This window comes from Malaclemys terrapin, chromosome 10 (genome assembly GCF_027887155.1).
Source record: "Malaclemys terrapin pileata isolate rMalTer1 chromosome 10, rMalTer1.hap1, whole genome shotgun sequence".
NCBI classification, from domain to species: domain Eukaryota; kingdom Metazoa; phylum Chordata; order Testudines; family Emydidae; genus Malaclemys; species Malaclemys terrapin.
The window spans coordinates 41,040,222-41,062,608 of NC_071514.1; the positions used below are offsets into that span (position 1 = coordinate 41,040,222).

Genomic DNA, 22,387 nt, shown 5'->3' on the forward strand with positions numbered 1-22,387 from the left:
GTGAGGCCAGGCAGGGAACAGAAGGTAAAGGATGTGTGGTCACTGAGTCAGAGTCTACATTCAGTGGCGGTTGTCCTCCAGGCTGCTCTTCCTTAGCATCATAGGGATGGCTGCATCACACCTGAATTACCGGGGATGCTCCTGCTTTCACAAGCATCTATTTGACACCTGTTCTCCTCTTCCTGAGGTCACAAAACCACTCTCTGGAATGAACAACACCCGCCACAGACATCTTGCTTAAAGTGTTCAGAGCTTACAGAGCTGGAGTTCCCAGATGCTAAGTGCTAATGCTGGTGCCGGGGGAGGGGAGGGTTGTGTCTGGCAGGAGAATGAAATGCCAGAACAAAGGGAAATGGAGAGACCCCTGTCTAGGTCTGCTTAGAAATAAGGCATTGATTCTAGGGCAAGCTTCTCCCTGGCGGGAGACAAAAGCAGCAGAACATGGCAAGTCCGCAAGAAAAAGTGTAAATGGCAAGTCCCGGAGACAGCAGTGACCCAAAGTGAGCCAGCGGTGCCAGGGATGACCAGCTCCGAGTGGTGTAACAACACTGGGCATTTCTCTACATCTTCCCCAGACCTCAAACAGTGAGTTATCTCCAGTCTGCAGCTGGGGAACTGAGGTACAGAGAGGGGCAGTGAAATGCTGACGCTCACACAGTGAGGCAGTGGCAGAGCTAGGAGATTTACGCTCTCTTCCTGAGTCCCAGTGCTGTGCTCGGACCCCCAAGCCCAATCTGCCCCCATTGGGGGCACTTCTGAGAAGCATCTCACGACCACTTTTGGTTCGTGACCTGATAAGGAGGGGCTGTCGGCAGTTTGCATCCTTCCACCCATGCACACCTGCAGCACAGAAGAAACAACCTGCACAAAAGAAATCAGCATGCTGCGGTGCTGGGCGCCGTATACTCAGGCCCCGCTCCAGCCCAAAGGCAGGCTACATTTCAGCCCTTGAGGAAGCGACTCATATTTTCTGCTGAGCTGTGTTTTGCATCCACCTCTCTCCAACATAAGTGCTTATGTACCATGACATCACACTCCCCGGTGCCAGCCGGCAGCTCCAGCAGTGCCTGCTCCCCAGGGAGAGAGAGATTGTGGGGCTGCCAAACCCAGCAAATCAGGCCTCCTGGAACTTCCATTAAGTTACGGAACAAAAATAGAGCGCTCCTGTGATTCGGCTGTTACATTCCCAACCTGCATCGGCTGGGATTTATTAGCAATGACATCAGAGAGGTTTCCCAGGCAACCCGCACATACACCCGAGAGAACCTGTGAGGTGGCGATCGAAGCAGCAGAACTCACGTTCCACGGGGCACGGTGCCCGCATGGCAGGAAAAGCAAAGCACTCACACTGTGGGGCCCCCCACCACCACTGGTACATCTCAGGCAAGGCTGGTTTAAGGCCAGCGCTGGCAGCATGACGGAGACAGGGCTGGGCTCTCACCCTCCACCCACGGTGCCCAGAGCATGGCCTGATGAGGCCTGTACTTGTGCCAAGGGTCAGAGCGCAGATCCCGGAGTGCTGCCTGCAGAGCTAACCTTTGCTCTCGCTCGGCCCTGTTCTAGCTTCACTGCTCTGAACTCAGCCCACAAGCAGCTGCTAGGCAGCTAGCAGGGAAGATACCAACCAATGCAGTTAGAGCCACTTACACAAGGGGGCTGGAGGTGCAAAAGTGTGCTTGGGCTTCAGGCTCCTGGCCAGCTCCAGCGTGGTCCTGCAGTCAGAGTCTGAGCAACCTGCTCTGTAGGGCACCTCAGTGCAGCCTCCTGCCCAGCTGGGTGCAGCTATGCAGCCAGCTCCACAGAGATGGTCTCTGCTAACATCCCCTTGGAACACTAACACCCCGTGCAGGAGGCAGGACACCCACTAGCTAGAAGCCTACAGAGCAGCTGTGTCGATGCGGGTGCTCTCTGGTAATGAATGTTGCCCCTGGATCGGACGGCAGCATAGGGGGTCTGTATCACATGGGAACAGTTCTGTTACCTGAGGGGGCTGACGGGAGCAGAGCCTGCCCACCCAAGGAAAGGGAGAGGAGGCCCGTTCTCACTGAGACTGAGTGGGTGCGGAGCCATCATGGCCCCCAAGGTTTGGGCAAGGTGGGCCAGAGAGAAAACCAGGGGATGTGGACTTGTGACAGCAATGCACAATGGCTCGGTTCTGTTCCTGTAGCCGATCTCCCATAGCTTGTAGGGAAGCAGATTAGATGTGGTTAAATATGCAGGTTGGCTGGCGGGTGTTTTAAAATCCCTGTGTGGGTGTTTTTTCTCTCTCTCTCTCTCTCTGAATCTTTGCTACAACCTAGCAAATAAAACACCTTTGTTTTCAGCAGGTTGTCGGCCACCATCACTAGTCACTGGTGCCCGAACTTGGCTGGGCCTGCCAGATGTACACAGTCAGTACAATCAGGCCCTGGTGTGAGCGGCAGAACCGGAGAGATTCAGACAGGTCTGGGATAGAGGCCAAACACCCAAGGGTCCGTTCAGGGAGACCAGAACGGAGCAGAGGCGCAGCTATTCCTGTAACCATGACAGCAGCTCAGAGAGATCAAGGCAATGCCCATGTCCTTGTTGAGCACAGAGAGGCAGGGAGTTTACAGGGCAGAATTAAGCAATTAAAGGGCCTTAGAGCGAGTGACATCCTGTGTGCAGTAGAGAAGGGCCTGACTCAAGCAAGAGGAGAAGAGACAGGAGATGGAGGCAGATGCAGAGGGTGGCAGGGCCTGGTGGGAAGTGAGGACAGAGGACCGGGTGAGATGGCAGGTGAGTGGAGGAGGCCGGGGGGAGTGAGGAGAGAAGAGAGATGGAGAGAACGCCTACAGCACACAGCTGCTGCCCATTTGGCAAGGTGGAAGCTGGCACCACTTGCCTTTTCCTCCTGGGATCTATATGAAGGGGCCCCACCAGCATAGCCTGCATTTAACAAGCCAGGTGCAGAGCTCTCTCCCCGCACCGTTGGTCAAGGGAGGCAGTACAGATGAAGAGAGGCAGCGGCTTGGTTTATAAGCCTAGAAGAAAGCACGCTAATTAGAGCGGGGCTCCAGCACCCAGCGAGACAAGCACTGACAGCTGAAGCTGCCTCAATGCCCACCTGGAAAACTGTTCCATTTGCCTGCAATGATCTTTGAGAGCAGAATTGATCTCTGGTCACCTGAGTCTGCGCTTGGGGTTGCAGATTTCTGGGTGTGAGATGACAGTGATGGATCATAGATTCATAGATTCATAGATTCTAGGACTGGAAGGGACCTCGAGAGGTCATCGAGTCCAGTCCCCTGCCCGCATGGCAGGACCAAATACTGTCTAGACCAGCCCCTGGGGGATGGCTCTCACTTAACACAGTCATCATTTCACAGCTTGCAAACAGCAACTGTCTGAATGGGCCCATGGCTTTGAGAGATGGCTGGACCAGGACCAGAGGGAGTGGGCCCTGGGTTCATCTTCATTCAGGGGCTAGCTGCTTGGCTTATGTTATTTCCAGCTTTGCTCCATGTCTCAGGCCATGGAAGTGTCTGAATGGGAAGGGGAAAGGAGAAACCAACAGCCTCAGTCCTGCCTGCTTGCAGGAGCCTCCACCCCCAGAACTTCCCCTGAACTCCAGGACCAAGGGCCTGCTGCAGGATGCCCTCCCAAGGGATTTGGTCCGAGGCAGCGTGGCCTAGGGGCCAGGCCAGCTTGTTTCTAGTCACCATGACACTCCCCTTCTCTGTGTAAGAGGATGGAGGGGGATTTCTAAGTAAGATCAATACAGAGTGAAGCAAGTACAGGATCCGTCACCAGTTGACCCATGATTCTCTGGAAAGCCATGTAACCCAAACCAACCCTCATTATTTCACACACACAAACACAGGTGACCCGTCTGCAGTCTGGCCCCACAGTACAGTCACCGCAAGCTTAGGAATGGCTGTAAAACCCTTCCAGAGAATGCTGTCCAGGCATCCTGTGCTACTGCATCTATTAGCCTCTCTAGAGAGCTACTGCTGCCAGCTGAGAGCATCTGGCAGCCCAGGCTGGCAGCTGGGTATGAGATCTGGGGCCTAGGAAATAGCAGAGTACCCTACAATACATGTGTGAAGACATACACCCCACCTAAGTAGGAGCCCTCCCCCTGGGGCACTGGATTCCAACTCAAGAGCCCTGGGTTCTGTGCCAGCTCTGCCATGGCTCATTGGGTGAGTCAGTGAACGTCCCTTCCTCTCTGCACCTCCATCCTCTCCTGCCCGTTGCACACTGTGTCTATTTAGAGTGTGAGCTCTTTGGGGCAGCCCTGTCTCTTACTCTAGGTTTGCACAGCGCCCAGCACAACGGGCCTGGAGCTCAGCTGGGGCCTTGGTGCCGCTGTACCACCACTAACAAACAGAAGAGTCTTCTGGGCTAACCACTAGCCCAGGAAAGGAAAGAGGAGGCTGCTCGCCCCACCTCGGTCACAGGCTGGTGTGCTCTGCCCATCCCAAAGAACATGAGATACACCCAGGTGGCCAAACCCTCAGCAGTAACCAGAACCAGGAGGAAAGAGCAAGCCAGCACTCAGGACCAGCGAGCGCCCAGAGAGGAGAGCAAGAGACCCCACAACAGCAGTAACCCAGTGCAGCCAGCCTCTTCTCGAGCCCACCAGGGGGAGGGGCTCTACAGTCATTTATTTGGTGGGTTTCATGAAAACAAGTTCAAATCCACCCCTCTAGAGCCCTTCTAGCTCCTTACCTGCCTGGAGAGACAGCTTAGACCAGGTCTTCACTGGCACCTTTGCTGGGACAGCAATGCTGGTTAAGGGTGCAGTTTTTACACCAGCAAAAGCCCTTGTGTAGATGGAGCAAAGCAGGGCTGGTGAGGGAACAGGCATGAGCTGGCCCTGCAGGACACTCTGTCACATACCCAGCCCTGGATGACCCAGAGCATCCCTTTGCTGCGTCTGTACTAGGAGGGCGTGCCGGGAGAGCTGCACTTGTATCTCTGCACCAGCAGGTAAGCGAGGCCTTAGAGCTGCAGGGGGATCACAACCCCAAACCACCAGTGAGGAGCTCACCAGTGCAGGGCGTTTGGTGGTGCTTCCCGAGGAGCCAGGGAGGGATTTGGGGGCGGGGGGATGTCAATTCTGCCAAGCAAAAGGCCAAAGTGATTGTCCCAGCCTCCAGAGCAGTCTCCAGTGAATACACCTGGCTAGGAGAGCATCGCTTGGCTGGATCAGGCTCCCAAGCCTTCTCTCTGTAAATCAGGGCTGTATGTAACAGGGTGGGCATGTTATTGGGGGAGATGAATAGCTTTGGTTACCCCCGGGCAAGCAGAAACAGGATACCCAGATGGCTGGACCTGGTGCCCAGCAGCACACTTGCAGCAAGGACAGGAGGGCTGCAGAGCAGAACCAGCCCCTTTGCCTCACCTGGAGGCTCCCACCACCAAAGCCAGCGCCCCGTGCTGACTCCCTCACCAAGCTGCCCCAGCCCGCCGCAGACACACTCAAAGCACCCCGGCTTTCAGCGAGGACAAGGAGCCATTGGGATGTTCTGCCAGATTTACGAGCTTTAATGGGGAGCAGGGGGCCCCACAATCTGAGGGGGATGGGGCTGGGATCAGTGGCACCCCCAACTGTGGGACAAAGTCACCTGCCCACAGCACGGGGACCATCAGGGCCCTTCAGCTCAGGAGGGCCAGGCCTGCTGCTGAGGAGAAGTTGTTGCTGCTAGTGACTGCAACTGTCACTTTCGCAGTCTCCGGGCTGGGCTGAGGGAAACCACAGGGCTGCTTCTATGAGACCTGTGCAGATGGGGCTGGGAGAATCCACCATGACCACTACTCTGTATTTGTCTCGTTTCAACTTCCTCCCACTGGATGGTGTTAGACCTTTCTCTGCTAGACTGAAACCCCATTTTTACATATTTGCTCCCCATGTGGGTACTTACAGACTGTCATCAAGTCACCCCTTAACCTTCTCTGTGTTAAGCAAAACAAACTGAGCTCCTTGAGCCTATCACTATCAGGCAGGTTTTCCAATCCTTTAAATCACTCTCGGGGCTCTTCTCTGAACCCTCTGCCATTTATCACCATCCTCCTTGAATTGTGGGGACCAGAACTGGACACGGGATTCCAGCAGCGGTCACATCCGTGCCAAAGAAAAGTACAATAACCTCTCTGCTCCTCCGCCAGCTTCCCATTTACACGTCCCAGGATCACATGAGCCCTTTTGGCCACAGCATCACATTGGGAGCTCATGTTCAGCGGATTATCCACCACGGCCCCCAGATCTTTTTCCGAGTCCCTGGCTTCCCAGGACAGAGCCCCCATTCAGTGAGTATGGCTTGCTGTCTGTGTCCCAGATATTGTATTGAGATGCAAACGGTTTGCCTGCGCCCAGGTTAGCAAGCGATCCAGGTCACTCAGTGACTGGTTACTTCATTATTTACCACTCCCCCAATATGTATGTCACACACAAACTTTTTCAGTAATGATCTCCAGGTCACTGATAAAGACATTAAACAGCACTGGGCAAAGCTCTGATCCCCGTGGGACCCCCTGGAAAGGAGTCCCTTTCTTCACACGCCCCTGCCCAGGCAATTGGTCTCCCATGTCCCTCTGCCAGTCCTCAAGCCCACAAATCAGGCCTTTAGTACCAGGCAGATCTGAAAGGTTGCAAGCACCTCCCTTCTGCAGGGAAACCCCTTACCAAACCCTGCCGTTAGTCGCCGTGCGGCCAGGGGGCTCAGAAGTCAGCTTCCCTGTTGAGGAGCCACCTGCACAGGCAGTTCTCTGGTGCCCAACCCTTGGGAGCTCCGTCCTACCACTGCTGGCGAAGGGCGTCTGCACCCTGCGCAGCTGAGCCAGTGCTGGAATCTGGTGACCGCATGCCAAGCACCAGTTCGGAAGCTGGGATTGAATCTCACTTCAAGGAGGGCTCGGCTCAGCCACACGCCTGCCTAGAGCAGACAGCTACGGTGTGGGCAAGTGGGGGCTAGAGAGGGGCTCGGGGAAGGACAAGTAAGCCAGTCATCCCTGCCAGGAGCGAGGCTGAACTGCTCCATCCTGAGGAGGGCATTTACCCATTTAGAGCACTGTGCCTGAAGCTACCTCCACTGCCATCCACAGCCAGCACCTTCTGCTTCTCACAGCCCTGCAGGCAGGGCAGAGAGCAGCAGCATGGTGCAGCCCAGCAGGCTCCAAATGGCTGTGTCAGCTCCAGTCCCACAGCTGCTGACCCAATCTAGGTGGCAGCGGAGAGGAACCCAGCGCAGCTTAGCTGAGTCCCCAGCCTGGCAAGCTCACTGGAAAAGCATGCGACAACAGCTTAGTAGCACGGGACAACAATTTAGGGCCACGGATCTCTCTGTAAGATACCCAGTGAATGTAATCCAATGCTTAGCAGTTAAAGGAGGGGACCTGGACTCCTGGGCTCTGTTCCTCACTGACTGTGCGACCCTTGAGAAGTCCCTCCCCCAGCTCTGTGCTTCATTTCCCTGCCTTGATCCATCTCCTCTTGGGACAGCACAGCTCCTCAGAGAGCAAGTGCCGCATGTCTGCTGGGCACTATGATTAGAATGGGGATCCCATGCTGGCCCTCGAATTCAGCAACTCCCGTTCCATGCTAGCCACTTTCCAAACACAGAGGGAGATGCTCCCAGCCCCTGCAAAGCTCCCAAACCTGAAAGACAGAGGAAGGCTGCGGGTAGCCCACCACACAGATGGTGTGATACAGGGGAAGGCAAGGACAGGCACATGGCTAGTTTGTGTTCAGAATTACCAAGCCTTGCTGCATAACTCTCAGCTCATTCTCCCACAACAGTTGTGTGTCCCTCTGGGCCCCTCCCTCCATAGACAGGAGGAGCTGGGCAGGTGAGACACGTGATGGAGCCAGCTGGTACCTTGTGGGCACTGCAGAAGCAGTAGGTCTCCAGGGGGGATCTAAGTGAGGGAAAGGCAATCCAGGCCTGCTCAGAGAGGTGTGCCATGCATACGGTGCAGCAGGCAAAAAAGCACAGAGACAGACAAGTGCGGGGAGGGGATAAGCTGAGGCTGCCATCACTAGCAAAGCGGGTGGGTAGGAGGCAATACAAGGAGATGAGAAGCAGCAGTACGCTGAGCCTGGAAGGCTCCAAGACACTAGTGGGGCTGGAGAGCCATGTCAGACCAAGAAGTGGGAAGGTGCTCCGAGGAGCCACATTCTGTACTGAGGGGAAAGGGTGCATGTCTGGTCAGAGAGGAGGTGGGGGCACAGAAGAACAACACACGTTTTTACACATCCTTGCAATCTGCTCCGAGCAAGGGCTCTGCAGCTTTTCACTACTCCCTGTAAGCAGCTGTATTCCTGACTGCACCGGCCTGCGTTGCTGGTTCCTAAAGCTCTCTGCCCTGCCATCAGAGCCCCGGGAAGAGGAGCAGCACTGATTCAAACCTGGGTCCCAGGTGTATTGCTGGAGCCACTGCCGTTCTAATATCAACAGAACCGCCACCTACAATAAACAGGGGCCAAGGGAGAAAGCAAAGCCCTCTGCATCCCTCTCTGAGCAGCCCCCATCCTGTCCCTCAGAACAAACAGATCAGGGAGAGAGCTCTGAAGTCTCCTTTGTGCAGCAGCTGCTGTTGCCATGAGGTGAGCCTTGTTGCTATGAAGGTTTGCATGTCAGACAATGGCTTGTTTTGGCTCAAAATGAAGCTGCTATTGGCTAAGGTGTTTCCACGGCAAGTCGCCATGGCACTGGGATGGGAAACTGCGGGAGTTGGCTTGGTCATGCCCATCACATCCAGGTGAGTGGGGGCCAGGAGGCTCTGCCCAGCTGGCGCACTCCACTCCAGGTGAAGTTAATTAAAGCGAGAGGGAAAGGAAACCCAGCAGCTAACGAGGCAGCAAGCAGAGCACTGCTTTCCAGTATAATTAGATCTGTTAATAGCTCCGGCAGATCGGAATCACACCTAACAGAATTAAGGAAACTGCCAAGACAGCTGCTCCCATGAAAGGCATTTAACACAACACATTCCTGGGGCGGGCGAGAGAGGCAGGGAGGGGCAGCCGCCATTCAAAGAGGGGTCACCCAGAGTGAGGAGCCCAGGAAGTACAACCAGCAGGGAGCAGAGTGCTGTGTCACACACAGCTAAAATCACAGGGATGAACCCGAGCCAAGAGTTTCCAAGGGACACTGAGGCCAGTAAACTATGGCCATTCAGCGGCCTGCTATAGGCCCTAGTTTGCTTTGCCAGGCATCTGTTTCTTCCAGCTCTTTCAGAGGGCTCCTAGGGACCGCTCTCCTACAGCGCGATGGCTGTGTCTGCCAGTGCTAGGTGGAGCGGGAGGCTGAATGTCTAAGCATCAGTTGTAAAACTTCCGAGCCCCTGGAATCCCAGGGTTACCTTCTAGCAGGGCTGACACCAACTTTTACCCTTCTGGGCTGATACAGGAGTTCCATGAGCGCTTAAAAAGCAACTTCCTGACTCCACAGGACAGGGAGAGGCAATGCCCTCCCTTGGAAGGGGAGGCTGCTCTAGCCAAAACATCCCCTCCTCCTTCCATTGTTGTGTGCCTGCTGCTGTCCTTCCCAGAGGTGGCCAAGGCAGGCAGGTATCATCTGCCCAGATGCTACAGAAAGTCTATTCCAGCCACGAGTTCATGCACACAGCGCCCAGACAGTTCAGTGGTAGGCTGCAGACACAGCTCCCAGGAATGGAAGAAGGAAGTTATGTGACTGGATGAGCCCAAATTCCTTCTGCCTGGTTGGCACTATATGATGTTAAGCAGCTCAGACTGGGAGGGACAAACATGCAGTCGGGAGATTTGAGCATGCAGGAAGGCCTAGGTGGGAGTGATTACCGAGGGACAAGTCCGATGCAAAGCCAGTTTGCCAGGGACTTGTCACACACCAGGTCAGAGCCTTCCACCCATCTCTCACTCTATGGGAGCACAGCATGGCAGCAGCATAGCTCCAGTGCTGCAAGTGTAGACAAGCCCCGAGACTCACTTGGGAAAGGCATGGGTCAGAATCCACAAGTGTACAGTGCTGGGAACTCACGACAGCTTCTTCAGGAGGACTACAGTGAACTCAGAGCAAACAATGTTCTGTAGCTGCTGTGGGGAGGGAACACCTGGCTGCTTCTCCCAAGTACAGAAGCAGGCTTCAGTGATCCTGCTAGGAGCTTCTCTCCACCTCTGTCTCGGGTTTAAGTGCCTGAAACAGCCTGAGTGCTGCTCACCGGATGTCAGGAGAGGCCATCTCTCCCCGGAGTAACTGCTTAGCAGTTAAGCTAAGGAAGCAAGGCCCTTTCAGTCCTGTGCCTGGTTAGACTAGTCTTTATCCAGGCATAAAACAGCCCATGCACATACGAATCTATCAACCCCACTCAGGAAACAGTGCAAGGAAGCTGGGAACACCAGTTCATATGTTGCAATAAACCCCTCTCCCTGTCACAGAGCCACGTTGCTGACATCACACACTTCCTGCAATCAGCTAAATGTGGGGCTGATATTTTAAGCTATGAACTTTAGCTTCAGACATACAGTAAAAGCACCGCCCTCGTTCTGTGGCTACTGGGAGTTAAGCACAGGTACCATGGGTGCTACTGCAGCCCAGAGCGCTTCCCAAGCAGCAAAGTGAAACTGTCAATGCGGGAGAGTTCCACTTGGGCAGGGCTAAGGCAGCATCAGCACTGATGGACTAAAGAAGAGACACCAAACACAGAGCGGAGGCGGGAGGCGGAGAAAAATTAATCAAGCAAATAAAAAGGGGAAGAGAGAGAGAGGTGCTGCCCAACCCACCAGCAGGGGAGCAAGAGCTCCCTCTAACCATTGGGGACATCTGGGGTCACGGACCAGTCACTCGAGATGCATTCAGGGCATTTTGCGAGCCCTAGCCTCACATATCATGTAAGCAAGGCGTGTGCCATAATCCTACAGCAGAGCCCCTACACCCTTTCACTGTGGGCTGAGGCCAGGGGACAGAAGTGGAGTGGGTGTGTTCTTAGGGAGAGCTTCATCCAAAGAGGTTCTAGTCAGTTCTTCTCTGGCTACACACACGACGGGAGCACTGCACTGAAGACTGGGACTGGCCAGCGGAGACAACAGGACTTGAGCCCTGAATACCAGGTACACAGCCCTCGCAGCAAAGCCGTTGCTCCTGACGGCAGGAGCCAGGCTGAGAAGAATCTTTGCAGAGTTCATTGAATTACTGCAGACTAAAAATAGCCAAGCAGCAGGAATTGCAGAATGCCTCCAAGGCAAAATCTGAAACAATAGTTGCCAAAAAAGGAATAATGTGGAAGGACAGGCAGACAGGCTGCAGAACTGCACAGACTGGAGAGGCATGGAACAGAGGGGGAGCGAAAAAGAAATACCAGGCACTGAGGCTAAAGGAGTTGTTTAAGCCTGAATCAGAGAGGACTGGAAATGAGTGCAGTAGAAAGTGGCCATCTGTATGGAGCAGGCAGCCTGCTGCAGCAGCTTTCACTGAGAGCTGTGGGTAGCAATCAGGCCTTTCCCTCCTCTGAACCCTGGAAGAACTCAGGAGCTTTCATCTGTTCCTTCTCCACCCCAGAGCCTCTTGACTATTCATGGGGCAGGGTGGGTTAATCTCCCTCAACCTCCTGGCTGCTGCTGTGAAGTTGGTGGTCTCCCTACTCAACCCTGCTTCCAGACTCTTTTTATGTTCCCCTCCCCTGTGAATAGCTCCAGCGCTGCCTCTGCTCACAGCTTTCCTGACACAAGAGTGGGAGATCCAATTTGTCAGTTTCATGGTTGCTCCCAAGGCTCTCAAAAGCAGTGAATTAACCAGTCTTGTCAGCTTCATGCTGCTGTAGCCTGGGGAAAGCTTTGAGAAGCAGCAGAGGCACCGGGGCTATCGGCAGACTCAGGAACTCACTGCATCAGGACACACTGGAATGGTTTTCTTTACTAGTATCCCTAATTTTTCTCTTTTCTATGAAAGCTTACACTTGGCAGAAATTGATGGCCTTGGCTTCCCCCAATTCCCTCTCACCCACCAGGAAAGAGGTTACTACTTACCACTGGTGAGTGGGTTTGTCAAGCCCTGCTTGGCCCTGATCTGAATGAAGAGTCCATCTCGAGTGAGAGGCTGACAATAGGGCTAGCACAAGATGCCTGCTCCTCTATAGGAACTAGGAATGTAAATATCGGTAAAAAAAAAAGTTAACTGGTTAAATTATCAAAATTATATCATTTAACTGGTTAACCGTTAACCAAGGTCCCTCCGGCTGGCCTGGTGCGGCGGGGGCTTGGGCTCCTCTGGCTGGCACGGGGCCGCTGGGGTTAACGGTTAAGGTTGGTTAACGGTAAGCCTAATGCTTACCAGTTAACTGGTTAACCATTTAACCTTTTACATCCCTAATAGGAACCAAGAGCCTGACATTGGGACTCTAGGGGGAGGATCATGATCCTACAGGCAGACAGGAAATAAGTTTGGGGTAGGTGAGAGAGAAGAGATCTTACACACAGTGCAGCCAAGCCGCTTTTCTTCCAGGCCTTGCAGGCACAGCGGCTTTTCTGAAATGTGAGGCAATGACTGCGGCATAGATACGTGGGACCAAAGCGACAGAGTACACGTGTGGGGACTAGGCAGTGGCTCACAGACTCCTGGGGTAGACTGGAGGGAAGCGAAGGCTGTTTGCCAAGTCTGCTTCACAGAGTGAGACCTTGGCAGGCAGCTGATTGGACACTCAACAGAGACTAGTGCTTTAAAATTACCCCAAAAGCAGGGCTCATCAGCATAAAGCCCTATGTTTTCCCGCAGTTCTCCCCAATCCAATCCTAGGAGCACAGAGTGGAAAGGGCAGCCAGCAGCACAGCTGGCTCACGCACTCTCAGTGAGTTTTAGCTATGCCACAGACTGACAGCTGCAAGCACAGACTTCCACCAGCACACACCGACTTCCACAATCCAGGCCCCAAGGTCTGTATCTGCTTCCTCCTCCCCACCAGCAACACTAGCCGAGAAAGGAGGAATCCTCCGGGGTTTAATTTTGCAACATAGTTGCTCCCTCCTTCCTCAGGTGCACCAGAGAAAGCCACTTCCAATTCCTTGCTAGCCACGAATCTGATGAAACTTTCCAACCACACAACTGAGCAGAAAGCCATGGAGGGGATGGAGCGGCACGGAACAGATGGTTTCCTGCCTCAGCGCTCTGGCCAAACCCCACTGGGACTCAGGCTCTAAGGTGACACCCCACAAAGCTCCCCTCTCCCAACTGCTTCAGGTCTCGCTCTCATCCCAGTGGGAATATGCTCCATACTAATAAGCTGCACAGTTGTAGCTGCACCATTTGGCCATGGGCCAATCACACATTGAAAAATATGGTAGGGGAATTGGGCCCAGTCCATGATCTTTACACGATACTGAGGGCTGCACAGAACTGGTTTTGCCCATGTATCATTTTATGTACTGGAGACTGACACAAAGCGACGAACTCCAGCAAAATTACACACAAGCTGTAGATGTGGCTTGTAACCTCTGCCTGCAACACTGGAACAAGCAACCTCTGGCTGAACTGCCACAGCGAACCCCTGCCTATGGAGATTTAGGTTTAAGCTGTAATGATCATTTGAGCCAACCAAGGGAGTTTCTGTACTAGCAATCACAAGAGCACTACCTATGCCCCCGGCAGTCCCCAACAGACATTAGTGAGGGAGGAGCAGACGCAGGGGTGTCCATTTCTAGGAATGAGCTTCTCTGAGGCATCTGATTGTCACTAAGTGCTGCCACCACCCCCTCTGGGTTCTGTTCCCACATCCCAGTTCCAGCTGGGACCAGATGTGCCACATGAAAGGATATTCGCAAGGTACCTCCAGCCTCCCGGGAAGCAGGAGGCAGTTGGAGTCTCATAGAGAAGGATGGTCTTCTGTACTCTCCAACCCAATTTTGAAGCTTGAGGAGTTTCCAACAAGGAGCCACATTCTGGTGCTTCCTTCAGTAACTAGTTGTGTGACATTCACCCAACGTTCATTTCATGGGTGTTCACATGAATAGCCCCTGTATTTCATGAGCTACAAGGCCACTTTCAAAAAGGCAAATTCAGAATGTTCTGAGCCAAGCAAATGCAAGGGAAACACAGCAGTGGGCTATCTACTTCCAGATCTTTTCAATACACAGACCCCGCGGGAAAAGTAATCCCCAGCACTGCACACAGCCAATTCAGAGGGAGTCAGGAAAAGGGCAGGTACCTTAGGACTTGCTCCTGTGCACACAGGTAGTAATTCTAAACTAGGAATAGACCATAAAGAGAAGGTGGTGCCGATCCCATCACTCAGCCAGCCTGGCACCTGGCCTGAGGAGAATGCACACCCTGGGTCTCGCAAGGTCTGCTTGCCCAAGCCCACTCCCTTGGCTCGCCAATGGCTCTCCTCTCTAAGCACCTCTGCATTGCCTTTGGAGCACCCTCCCTTGCCCCATTAAACAATGGCAGCTGCGGGGAAGCTGAATTCACCCACAGCACTACCAGGATGCCGCGCACACACTGCTCTGGTCTGTGCTCACCTCACAGCCTCCAGATTTACACACTCCTACAGAGGCAGTTAAAGAGGCACATGGTGCTGTGGAGAGAGCTCATGACGACAACTGGTCTCAACTTCAGGGACGAGCACAGGTTTGTGCCTCTCATACCTGGAGAGATCTGTGCTCTGAGCTCCCTAAATAACCTGGGACAGAGGTGCTGGCAGGGGTCCAACAGCAGCTAAACCTCATCAACTCTCATGAACTGGGAACACAAAGCCAGGCCTTGAACACAAGACCAGATCAGCGCCCAGCTGAAAAAGGCTCCTTTGGCCTGGAACCCTGATCTCCTCTAGGGCCTGTTGTGAGAGCTTGACTGGATCAGTTACTCAGCAAGAGCCTCCTGCTGCCTCGCTGGTTACGTGTGGGCTTGGGAGAGATTCAGGAACATGAACAAAGCTCAGTTTGGAAGAGGGAGGCAGCCTGGTGCGCTCCCTTCTTTATCTGCTTTAATTCATGTGACAACGACACTACTGGGCGCTGGGTGTTTCTATTCCCTGTCTGGGCTATGGGCTAAGGGAACACACTTTTTACTGTTACTGGATTTGCTGTATAGACTGACACGTTGAAGTGACCCTTGAGACATGCCCTCTGAACTCCTCCCAACCCAGCTACAGTCCTCCAAGAATACCTCACCCCTCCTAGGCCTGGAAGGGTAGTGCTGGGGATGCAGCAGTGTGTGCGCACCTGGCAATAAACACAACGGTATGACAAACAACAATCCAACTGTGGAAGAGGAAAGACAAGCTCTCCAAAGGCACTTACCATCTTCCGTCTCCTGCCAGACGATGCCCTCCAGGTTGACGCTGGTGCCAGGTTCACAAGGACCCAGACACTCTGGCTCGGTAGCCAATGCCACATCGCAGGTGTTCACCCCCACAGAGCGAGTGCGTACCATGATCTGCTCGCATGGCGATGAGATGTCATTATTGACAACTGGGACCAGGAGATGCAAGGGCAACACTGCAGGCGTGGAGACTGGAGACTCCATCTGCGGGGAAGGAGAAATACACCAGTGACCACTGGGGAGAGCACCAAGGAGAAAGCAAACACCAGCAAGGTTGTCCTGCCTTCCTGGAGAACACAAATCAGGGCGCCCCCCTCCTGCCACTCTCCCATTTGACCTATTTGCTTGGAGCAGGTTGACAGCCCATCCATCCTCCATCACAGGACTAGGACTTAATAGGTCTTTTCCAGCCCTGATATGCCTATAAACTACGGCCCACTGCAAGGACAGCATTTTACAAACAGAGTCTAGGCCCCACCCACGTTCCTCAGCAGGAGACCTGCTGGACCTCAGCCCTGCCGGAGAGCCTCTGGCTGGGCTGCTTTCAATGATGAAAAGCCTTTCCAGCACAGGATTCCCAGTCTCCCGTAGCCAGCCAGTCACTCTGCCTGGCGACTGATCTGGTTTGGCTATTGCCTGAACGTCAACACCCGGAAAAGCAGCCCTGGATCTGACAGAAGGAATCACAGAATTCTGCCAGGCTGGCTGGGGCAAGGCAGGAGAGGCAGCTGGCAGCTTTCAGATACCTGTTCCATCCCAATGGCCTCTCCCCAGCTCTACCCCAGGCCAGATTGACCCCCAGCAACCTCCCTGCCTGTTTATAGACTAATCCCTACACCTCTGCTTTCCATGCACCAGAGCCCTGCTGGGATGACCCAGGGGGTTTCTCATGTTGAAGAGGAAACCCAGCCATCTTGCTTCTCTCGCACATGAAAGTCACTTCCTCAGTGCCAGAGCTGGGGTAGGTCTGCATGGAAAGCAGAGAACTCAGCTGAACTGGGTGGAGCACAGACAAACCCTGTGGCCCTTTCCACCCCAACCCCCCAACTCAGTAAACCAGGCTCACAGCCTCTCGGCTATGCAAGCAGCCTGCTCAGATGGCTGAGCAGGTTAGAAAGTCACCCCAGCTGACGCTCCGTGGTCCAGCACCGTGTGACAGAAGAGAAAAGTCAAAGGGCTGATTCATTTCAGAGCCCTGTCCAGACTGCCAGCCAAAGGAATGCTTCGATATATAGCCTGTGTCTCCAGTGCCCAGTCAGCGCAGCTCATTTTCTCACCTCCCACCAGCTAAAGCAGCCTTCCCACCCACACTCAATCAGCCCTCCAACCGTACCCTTGCAATGGGGATTTGCAGCACTACCCATGCTGGCTGGTTGGGCTGTGCTCTGACCTCCTCCCCGGGGGTAGGGTTTCTGATCTCGATAAGATGCTGAGCAGCTCAAAGCAGCAGCAGACACTAAGGAAACCACTCCCGTGCAAGTCACCAGCAAGCTAGCAAACTGCAACGCAGCCACTCCGGGAGTTGGGACAGACCTCCACAGCATCCAGCAGTGAACTAGCCAGGAGATGCCCCTGCAAGCCTGCTGCTTGGCACAGCCCTGGAGCTAGAACCATGGGAAGCTTGGCTGTTCCCTCTGTCCTCAGCCCCAGAGAGGCAGGAAGAAGAGGTCTCCAAGCTGCTTGCCAGGAGATGCCCTGCCTGCTGGGGACGGCCCTACCGGCATTACCAACCATAAAGTCATCGCTATTTGTGGCACTCAACTGTCAACAGCCACAAAATGTTCAGACTCCCATTGAGACAAATTCTGGACCCTGAACAGCTGCCAAAACATTATCCTTAGCTGCCTGTTGTCACAGAGAGAGAGACCTTTGCTAAGCTTGCCTTTTTATGAAACTGTTAGCTGGAGTACAATACCACACACTGAACCTCAGCTGCCATATCAGGCCCAGCCTCACTCCACATGACTTCTGCTGTGGGGCCTAAGTTCCCGCATCTCCCCACACCCAAGTCCCACCTCAGGGACATTTGCAACTCCATTAGCAACAAGCAGTCTGAAAAGCCCCCTTGAATTCTCAGGAGCAGGCGTCCCCAGGCTGAACAGGGGAGGGGGCCAAGCTTCGTGCCACCGATGCTGGAGGAGCAGGAGGCAAAGGGGTGTTCTAAGGCAGTGGGCAGCACTGGTGTAAAATGTAGCAGTTCACCACATGTTGGCAGGAGAAGCTGGGTGGATGGATTTGCCATTGCCCATGTTACTAAAGCAGACAGGGCAAAGCGCCGCTGGCCTACAGTCAGCTCCTTGTCCCAGTCTCCTCTGAACAGCCCATCAAAGCGAATCCAATGTGATAAGCATTAAAGACAGCCCCAAGGTTTCCTCCGTAGTGACTGAGCTACCGTCTCCCCCCACTCAGCGGCAGAGGGCTTCCCCTGACAGAAGGCCTGGCTTTCTGCTGACAGCACCAAATCCCTCAGGATCCAGGTCCTTGGCCTTCATTTCTGAGACAACCCTTTGGAGAGACTGCCACACCCCGCACTTGTGCTGTCCAAGCCCCTTTTGGCGCTGCCCTTGGGCCTGTTCTCCCTGAAGGATCGGAGATGAAAGAATTTTGCCTTCCACATAGTTCCCTGCCCAAGAGGGGGCGCTGATCCTCACTGGGGCAGATCGGAGCCACATGTACAGAGGGGGGGCCTCACTCGGCACCTCAGCAAATCTCACGTAAACAACTAGACCCTGAGAATCGCTAGGGACCAAGAAAGCAAACAGCTCCAGAAAACCCCTCTCCCTGAGCCCCAAGCACAAGCAAAGAGACTGCCTCCAACTCCCATCCATTTACAAATTAATGCCAGTCCCCTGCAGTGAAATAGCTGGAGAGGAACCATGTGCAATTGACACAACTTGGCTGACAGCGCAGGACTAGCAGAAATGGAGCGTCAGGTGGGGAAGCATTCAGCCCCGAGTGTCATTTGCTAGTCAGCGCTGGGAGCAGTGGCTGATCGCTTGTTTGTGTGGCAGAGGAAAGGAAGGGCACCTGTGGGTTTTGAAACCGTTCAGCTTCCTTCCACTTTGCAACAGAAACCACAGTGCAGCACAGGCGTGTTTAATTACAGTTCCAGCTCTGCTAATTATCGTTTGGGCACATTTGTAATCTGCGTTATGCCACAGTGCATAATAAGCAGTTTGCTGAGACCCATCTAATAAGCGAGGTGGCTTTATGGGATTTCATATTTCACTCTGTACTGGAACCAATGAAGCCTTATTTATCAGCCATCCGGAGAAAAGGGAAACCAGGAGGGGCAGCAGCTTTAGATTAGGGGGAAGAGAGAGAGAAAGAGAAAAACCCACAAAGGCAAAGGAGAGAGAGAGTACAACGCCTCCCTCCAGCAAGGCGATTGGCAGCCAGGCAGCCGGGTCCTGGGAAGACTTGGAACAGAGCTGAGAAGTGGGCCAGCGCTGGAGACAAATCAATCCCTGAATTCACCTAACACCTGTGTCTTATCTCCCAGCGACAGGGCTTTTCATCCTGCATCTTTTATCGAGCCCGACACAAGGCGAGAGGCTCGGCCTGCTGGTCACTGCACAAGCCTCAGGCAGACAGCCTGTGAACAGAGACTGATGTGGGAAAGGAAGGAGCCAGGCACTCATTAGTCTCACCATGGGAAGTAATTACAGTGTCCTCCTGAGCACAGCGATGTCACTAGCCATGAATCTCCTCCCAGGCTCAGAGCCACATACAGCTGGAGCCAGCCCTACTGTGAGCAGCAAGCAGAAGGCCATGCAAAGCCAGGACTGCAAGCTTCTCTCCCCTTCAGCTAGTCACATCAAACCCCCAACACAAGGCCAGCACTTCAGCACCAGCCAGTCCGGTTCTAGACGCAGCTCTCCAGGCAGGGAGACTTGCAGCAGGAAGCATGCTCATTAGGTAGCACTCCAACATGCACACCCCTTAAGCAACCACTTTAAAGCCCCCTTCAGACTCCTGGCAGTTTTGAGTGAGGATGCAGATAACAAACCTTGCAGGTCCTCTAAGGCAGGCTTCACGGCATGTGACTCACATCCGGCTTCAGTTCCTAGCTCAGCCACAGATTCCCCGTGTGACCTCACGCAAACCATGTAACAAAGCCTGTCTCAGTTCCTCTCTGTACAGGGAGGCTAATACTATCCTGCCTGCTGGGGGTCCTGAGGCTAAAGCTATTAACGTCTGTGGGCTCAACGACTGCTCTCCCGGGGCCGAGGCGCTAGACAGTCCCTGGGTGATAGCCGTGCAGCATACGTTTCACTCCCCAGCGCAAGCCAGAGAGTGGTAGAGTCTGTGTCTGTCCACCAGCCACAATGAAGAACCCGCTTTGTGTTTACAACACCAGAGCCCTGTCTCTTCTCCAACATCAGGAACTTCAGACGCTTGTCTTAGTCACCAGAGTGTAACACAGCTGACCCAGAAAATCACACAAAGGCTGCTGAATGGAGAAAACAAGACAGAAAATGCAGCCCCGAGAAGCTGCAAGGATCATAGAGAAATCTTAGAACAGGACTGGGGGATTAAGGAAGGATCTTGAAACCTTTCCCTGGCAGCAGGCTTAGAGCTCAAAGCAGACATGCTGCTGGAAACACGCTACCAGTGCAAAGTGGTGGTGTTTCTGGTGCCTTGCTCACCACACACAGACAACATGCCAAACCCCTCTGCAAGGGGAACTTCCAGCCAGGTGCTGACACGGGGAGGGCCAGACATCTCTGGACGTGCACAGAAGTCAGCTGTCTGCCATCCTGAGCCCATGCCAAGATGCCTCCAGCAGCCATGCTACCGTGTGGTGTCTTTAACATAATTCACATTAAAGGGCCAGCAGTTAGTTAAACCTGGAGAAACAGAGGTATATGGTACAAAAATCAAACAGGACTGACATCAAGGCTGGATTATAATACCTGACCCCGACATCACATTGACCCAAACAGAAAACACCAAGCCAATTTTGGAAATTTCTTGATAGCATCAGACATTAAAGGTATTGGTAACACCAGAAAGTGAGCTGTGTGATGGCACTTTTCAGGGCAACAGGTCTGAGACATCTGACACTGGAGACGATTAAGCAGTGTCAGTAAAGAAACTTGGGCCATGTCTACACTAGAAACATAGGTAGTGTTAACACATGTTAACACACTAGCATAACCAGAGTTTAGCACATTTTCAATGAGATAGCTGGTTGTGGTCAGCACTACAGCAGCTAACATGTGTTAACCCCCTGGCTACAGTAGTGTGCCAAACCAGTTAGGTAAAAGGAACTAGCTAAGACATTTCTAAACATGACCTACTCTCCTCATCAACAGAGAGCCTCAGAGAATCCTCCGACTCCAAGAAGAGCATTGAACACAGCAAAAGCCAAGTGAGACACTACACACCAACCACGACCAGCTAGTCAGGATCGGCAAGTCTCCTAACATGGACGGGGCCAGAGCTAAGATCAGAGATTGTCCTAAATTGCACATGATTACTTAATATTTGTATTACCATAGCACCCAGGAGCCCCAGGCATGGACCAGGACCCCACTGTGCTAGGTGCTGTACAAACACAAAACAAAGAGATAGCCTCTGCTGCAAAGAACTTATGGATCAAGTATAAGACAAGAGACAACAGCTGGATACAGGCCGATGGACCAGGGAGTCCAAGGAAACAATGGGACAATATTGTCTAAACAGACCAGACAGACTGGGAAGGGTGGAACACACAAGCACAGTGAACACTGGGATGGTGGCAAACATTACTGTACTTCCCAATCTTTGTTTTGGGTGGGTGTAGTGAGGAGGGGATCAGCCACATACAAAGAAAAGAGCAGGGGGCGAGGGAGTCGAGGGAAAGGAGAGGAGCAGCAGGTGTGAAGTGACACTCAGGTGAAGAGATTGGGAGGGGAAGGTTTGGGGCAAGCAGCCTGTCAGTACAGAGAACACAGTACGGCTTTGAGACACCCGCTGCCCGTGCTGCTAGAGCGTCAGACCCACAAGCAGGAGGCATTGATAACATGCAGCAATCCATCAACACAACGCAAGCTGCAATTCAAAAGGCAGATGCAGGCTCTCTCCGGGCAGGATGCTGGAACTGTAATCACCCCGCTCATCACCAGGAGGGACAGCCATCCGGTCCCGCCAGAGCAGCAATCTGTAGATCCTGCTGCAAGGCTGGCCACTGCACACCGCTGCTTCTCACAGCATAGAGAGCCCTCCCCGCCAATCCGCGACCCCGGAACCCTGAGGTTCCAGATAACACGGTGCTCTGGGGAGAACACAGGCTCTCCAGACCACACGCCTGGTTCAGATACACAATCTGGGAGACTGAACTCACGATATGACTCGTTCCAGCCCCGGCAGCCCATGCATATATAATGCACAGCGCCATATGTTCCAGCCAATGGAAGCTTGGAATTATATTTGCCACTTCCCCACCAGGTGCTGATTCAGGAGTCAGTATCAGTGTTCAGATTGACAATGCCTAGAAGCAGCTTGAACCATAGCTCAGCAAGACAGCCCCTCTATGGATTCCCAGCATCATTACGTGTAATGGCCCAGACTGAACGAGCATCGCTAAAGCAGTGTTTTTACTGTGCAAGGCACTGCTGGATCTTGGCTCAGAGATGAGGGCCTCAGCACTCGCATCCCTTCACACTGTCAGAGGAGTTTCAAACATCTCCAGACACGTGGCAATTACCACTGACCAACTGCTCCAGTGATACCCAAACCGAGGCGCTCGGAGGCTTCCACTCTGAGCTCACATGCCACCGGACACATGGACTCCTCCACAGAGCCCATGGATATCGCCAACCATGAGAACTTCAGAGCCCAGAGAGTCACACTGTGTGACGACATTCATCTCCCCCACACTGCTGTCTTCTGGGAGGTGGTAGCTCCACCCACTGTGGATGGTACCATCAGTAACCTCAAATAGGAACCAGAGTCTACTCCAAGCCTAACCTCCACATTGCTTATCAACAACACGAAGATATGTTATGATATTGTCAATGCATGTTGGTCTTCAGCACACAGAAGACTCAATGCTGGCACCTGTTCCACTGCCTATGTGCTCCAGAGCACACTCTAGCAGGTTTTGCCAGGCAGCCCTGGAGTCAGACCCCAGGGAGGATGCCTGACACACT

The 22,387-nt window shown here is 53.5% G+C and overlaps 1 protein-coding gene across 2 annotated transcripts in view; it reads right to left on the reverse strand.

Annotated features, from left to right (window-relative positions):
• Window positions 1–22,387, reverse strand: part of ZNF609 (zinc finger protein 609) — a 123,577-nt gene that overhangs the window by 21,745 nt on the left and 79,445 nt on the right. For both annotated transcript variants that reach the window (XM_054041736.1, XM_054041738.1), the window contains exon 3: window positions 15,230–15,455. In XM_054041736.1, the coding sequence (XP_053897711.1) occupies window positions 15,230–15,455 (226 nt within the window). The remainder of the gene's footprint in view (window positions 1–15,229; window positions 15,456–22,387) is intronic.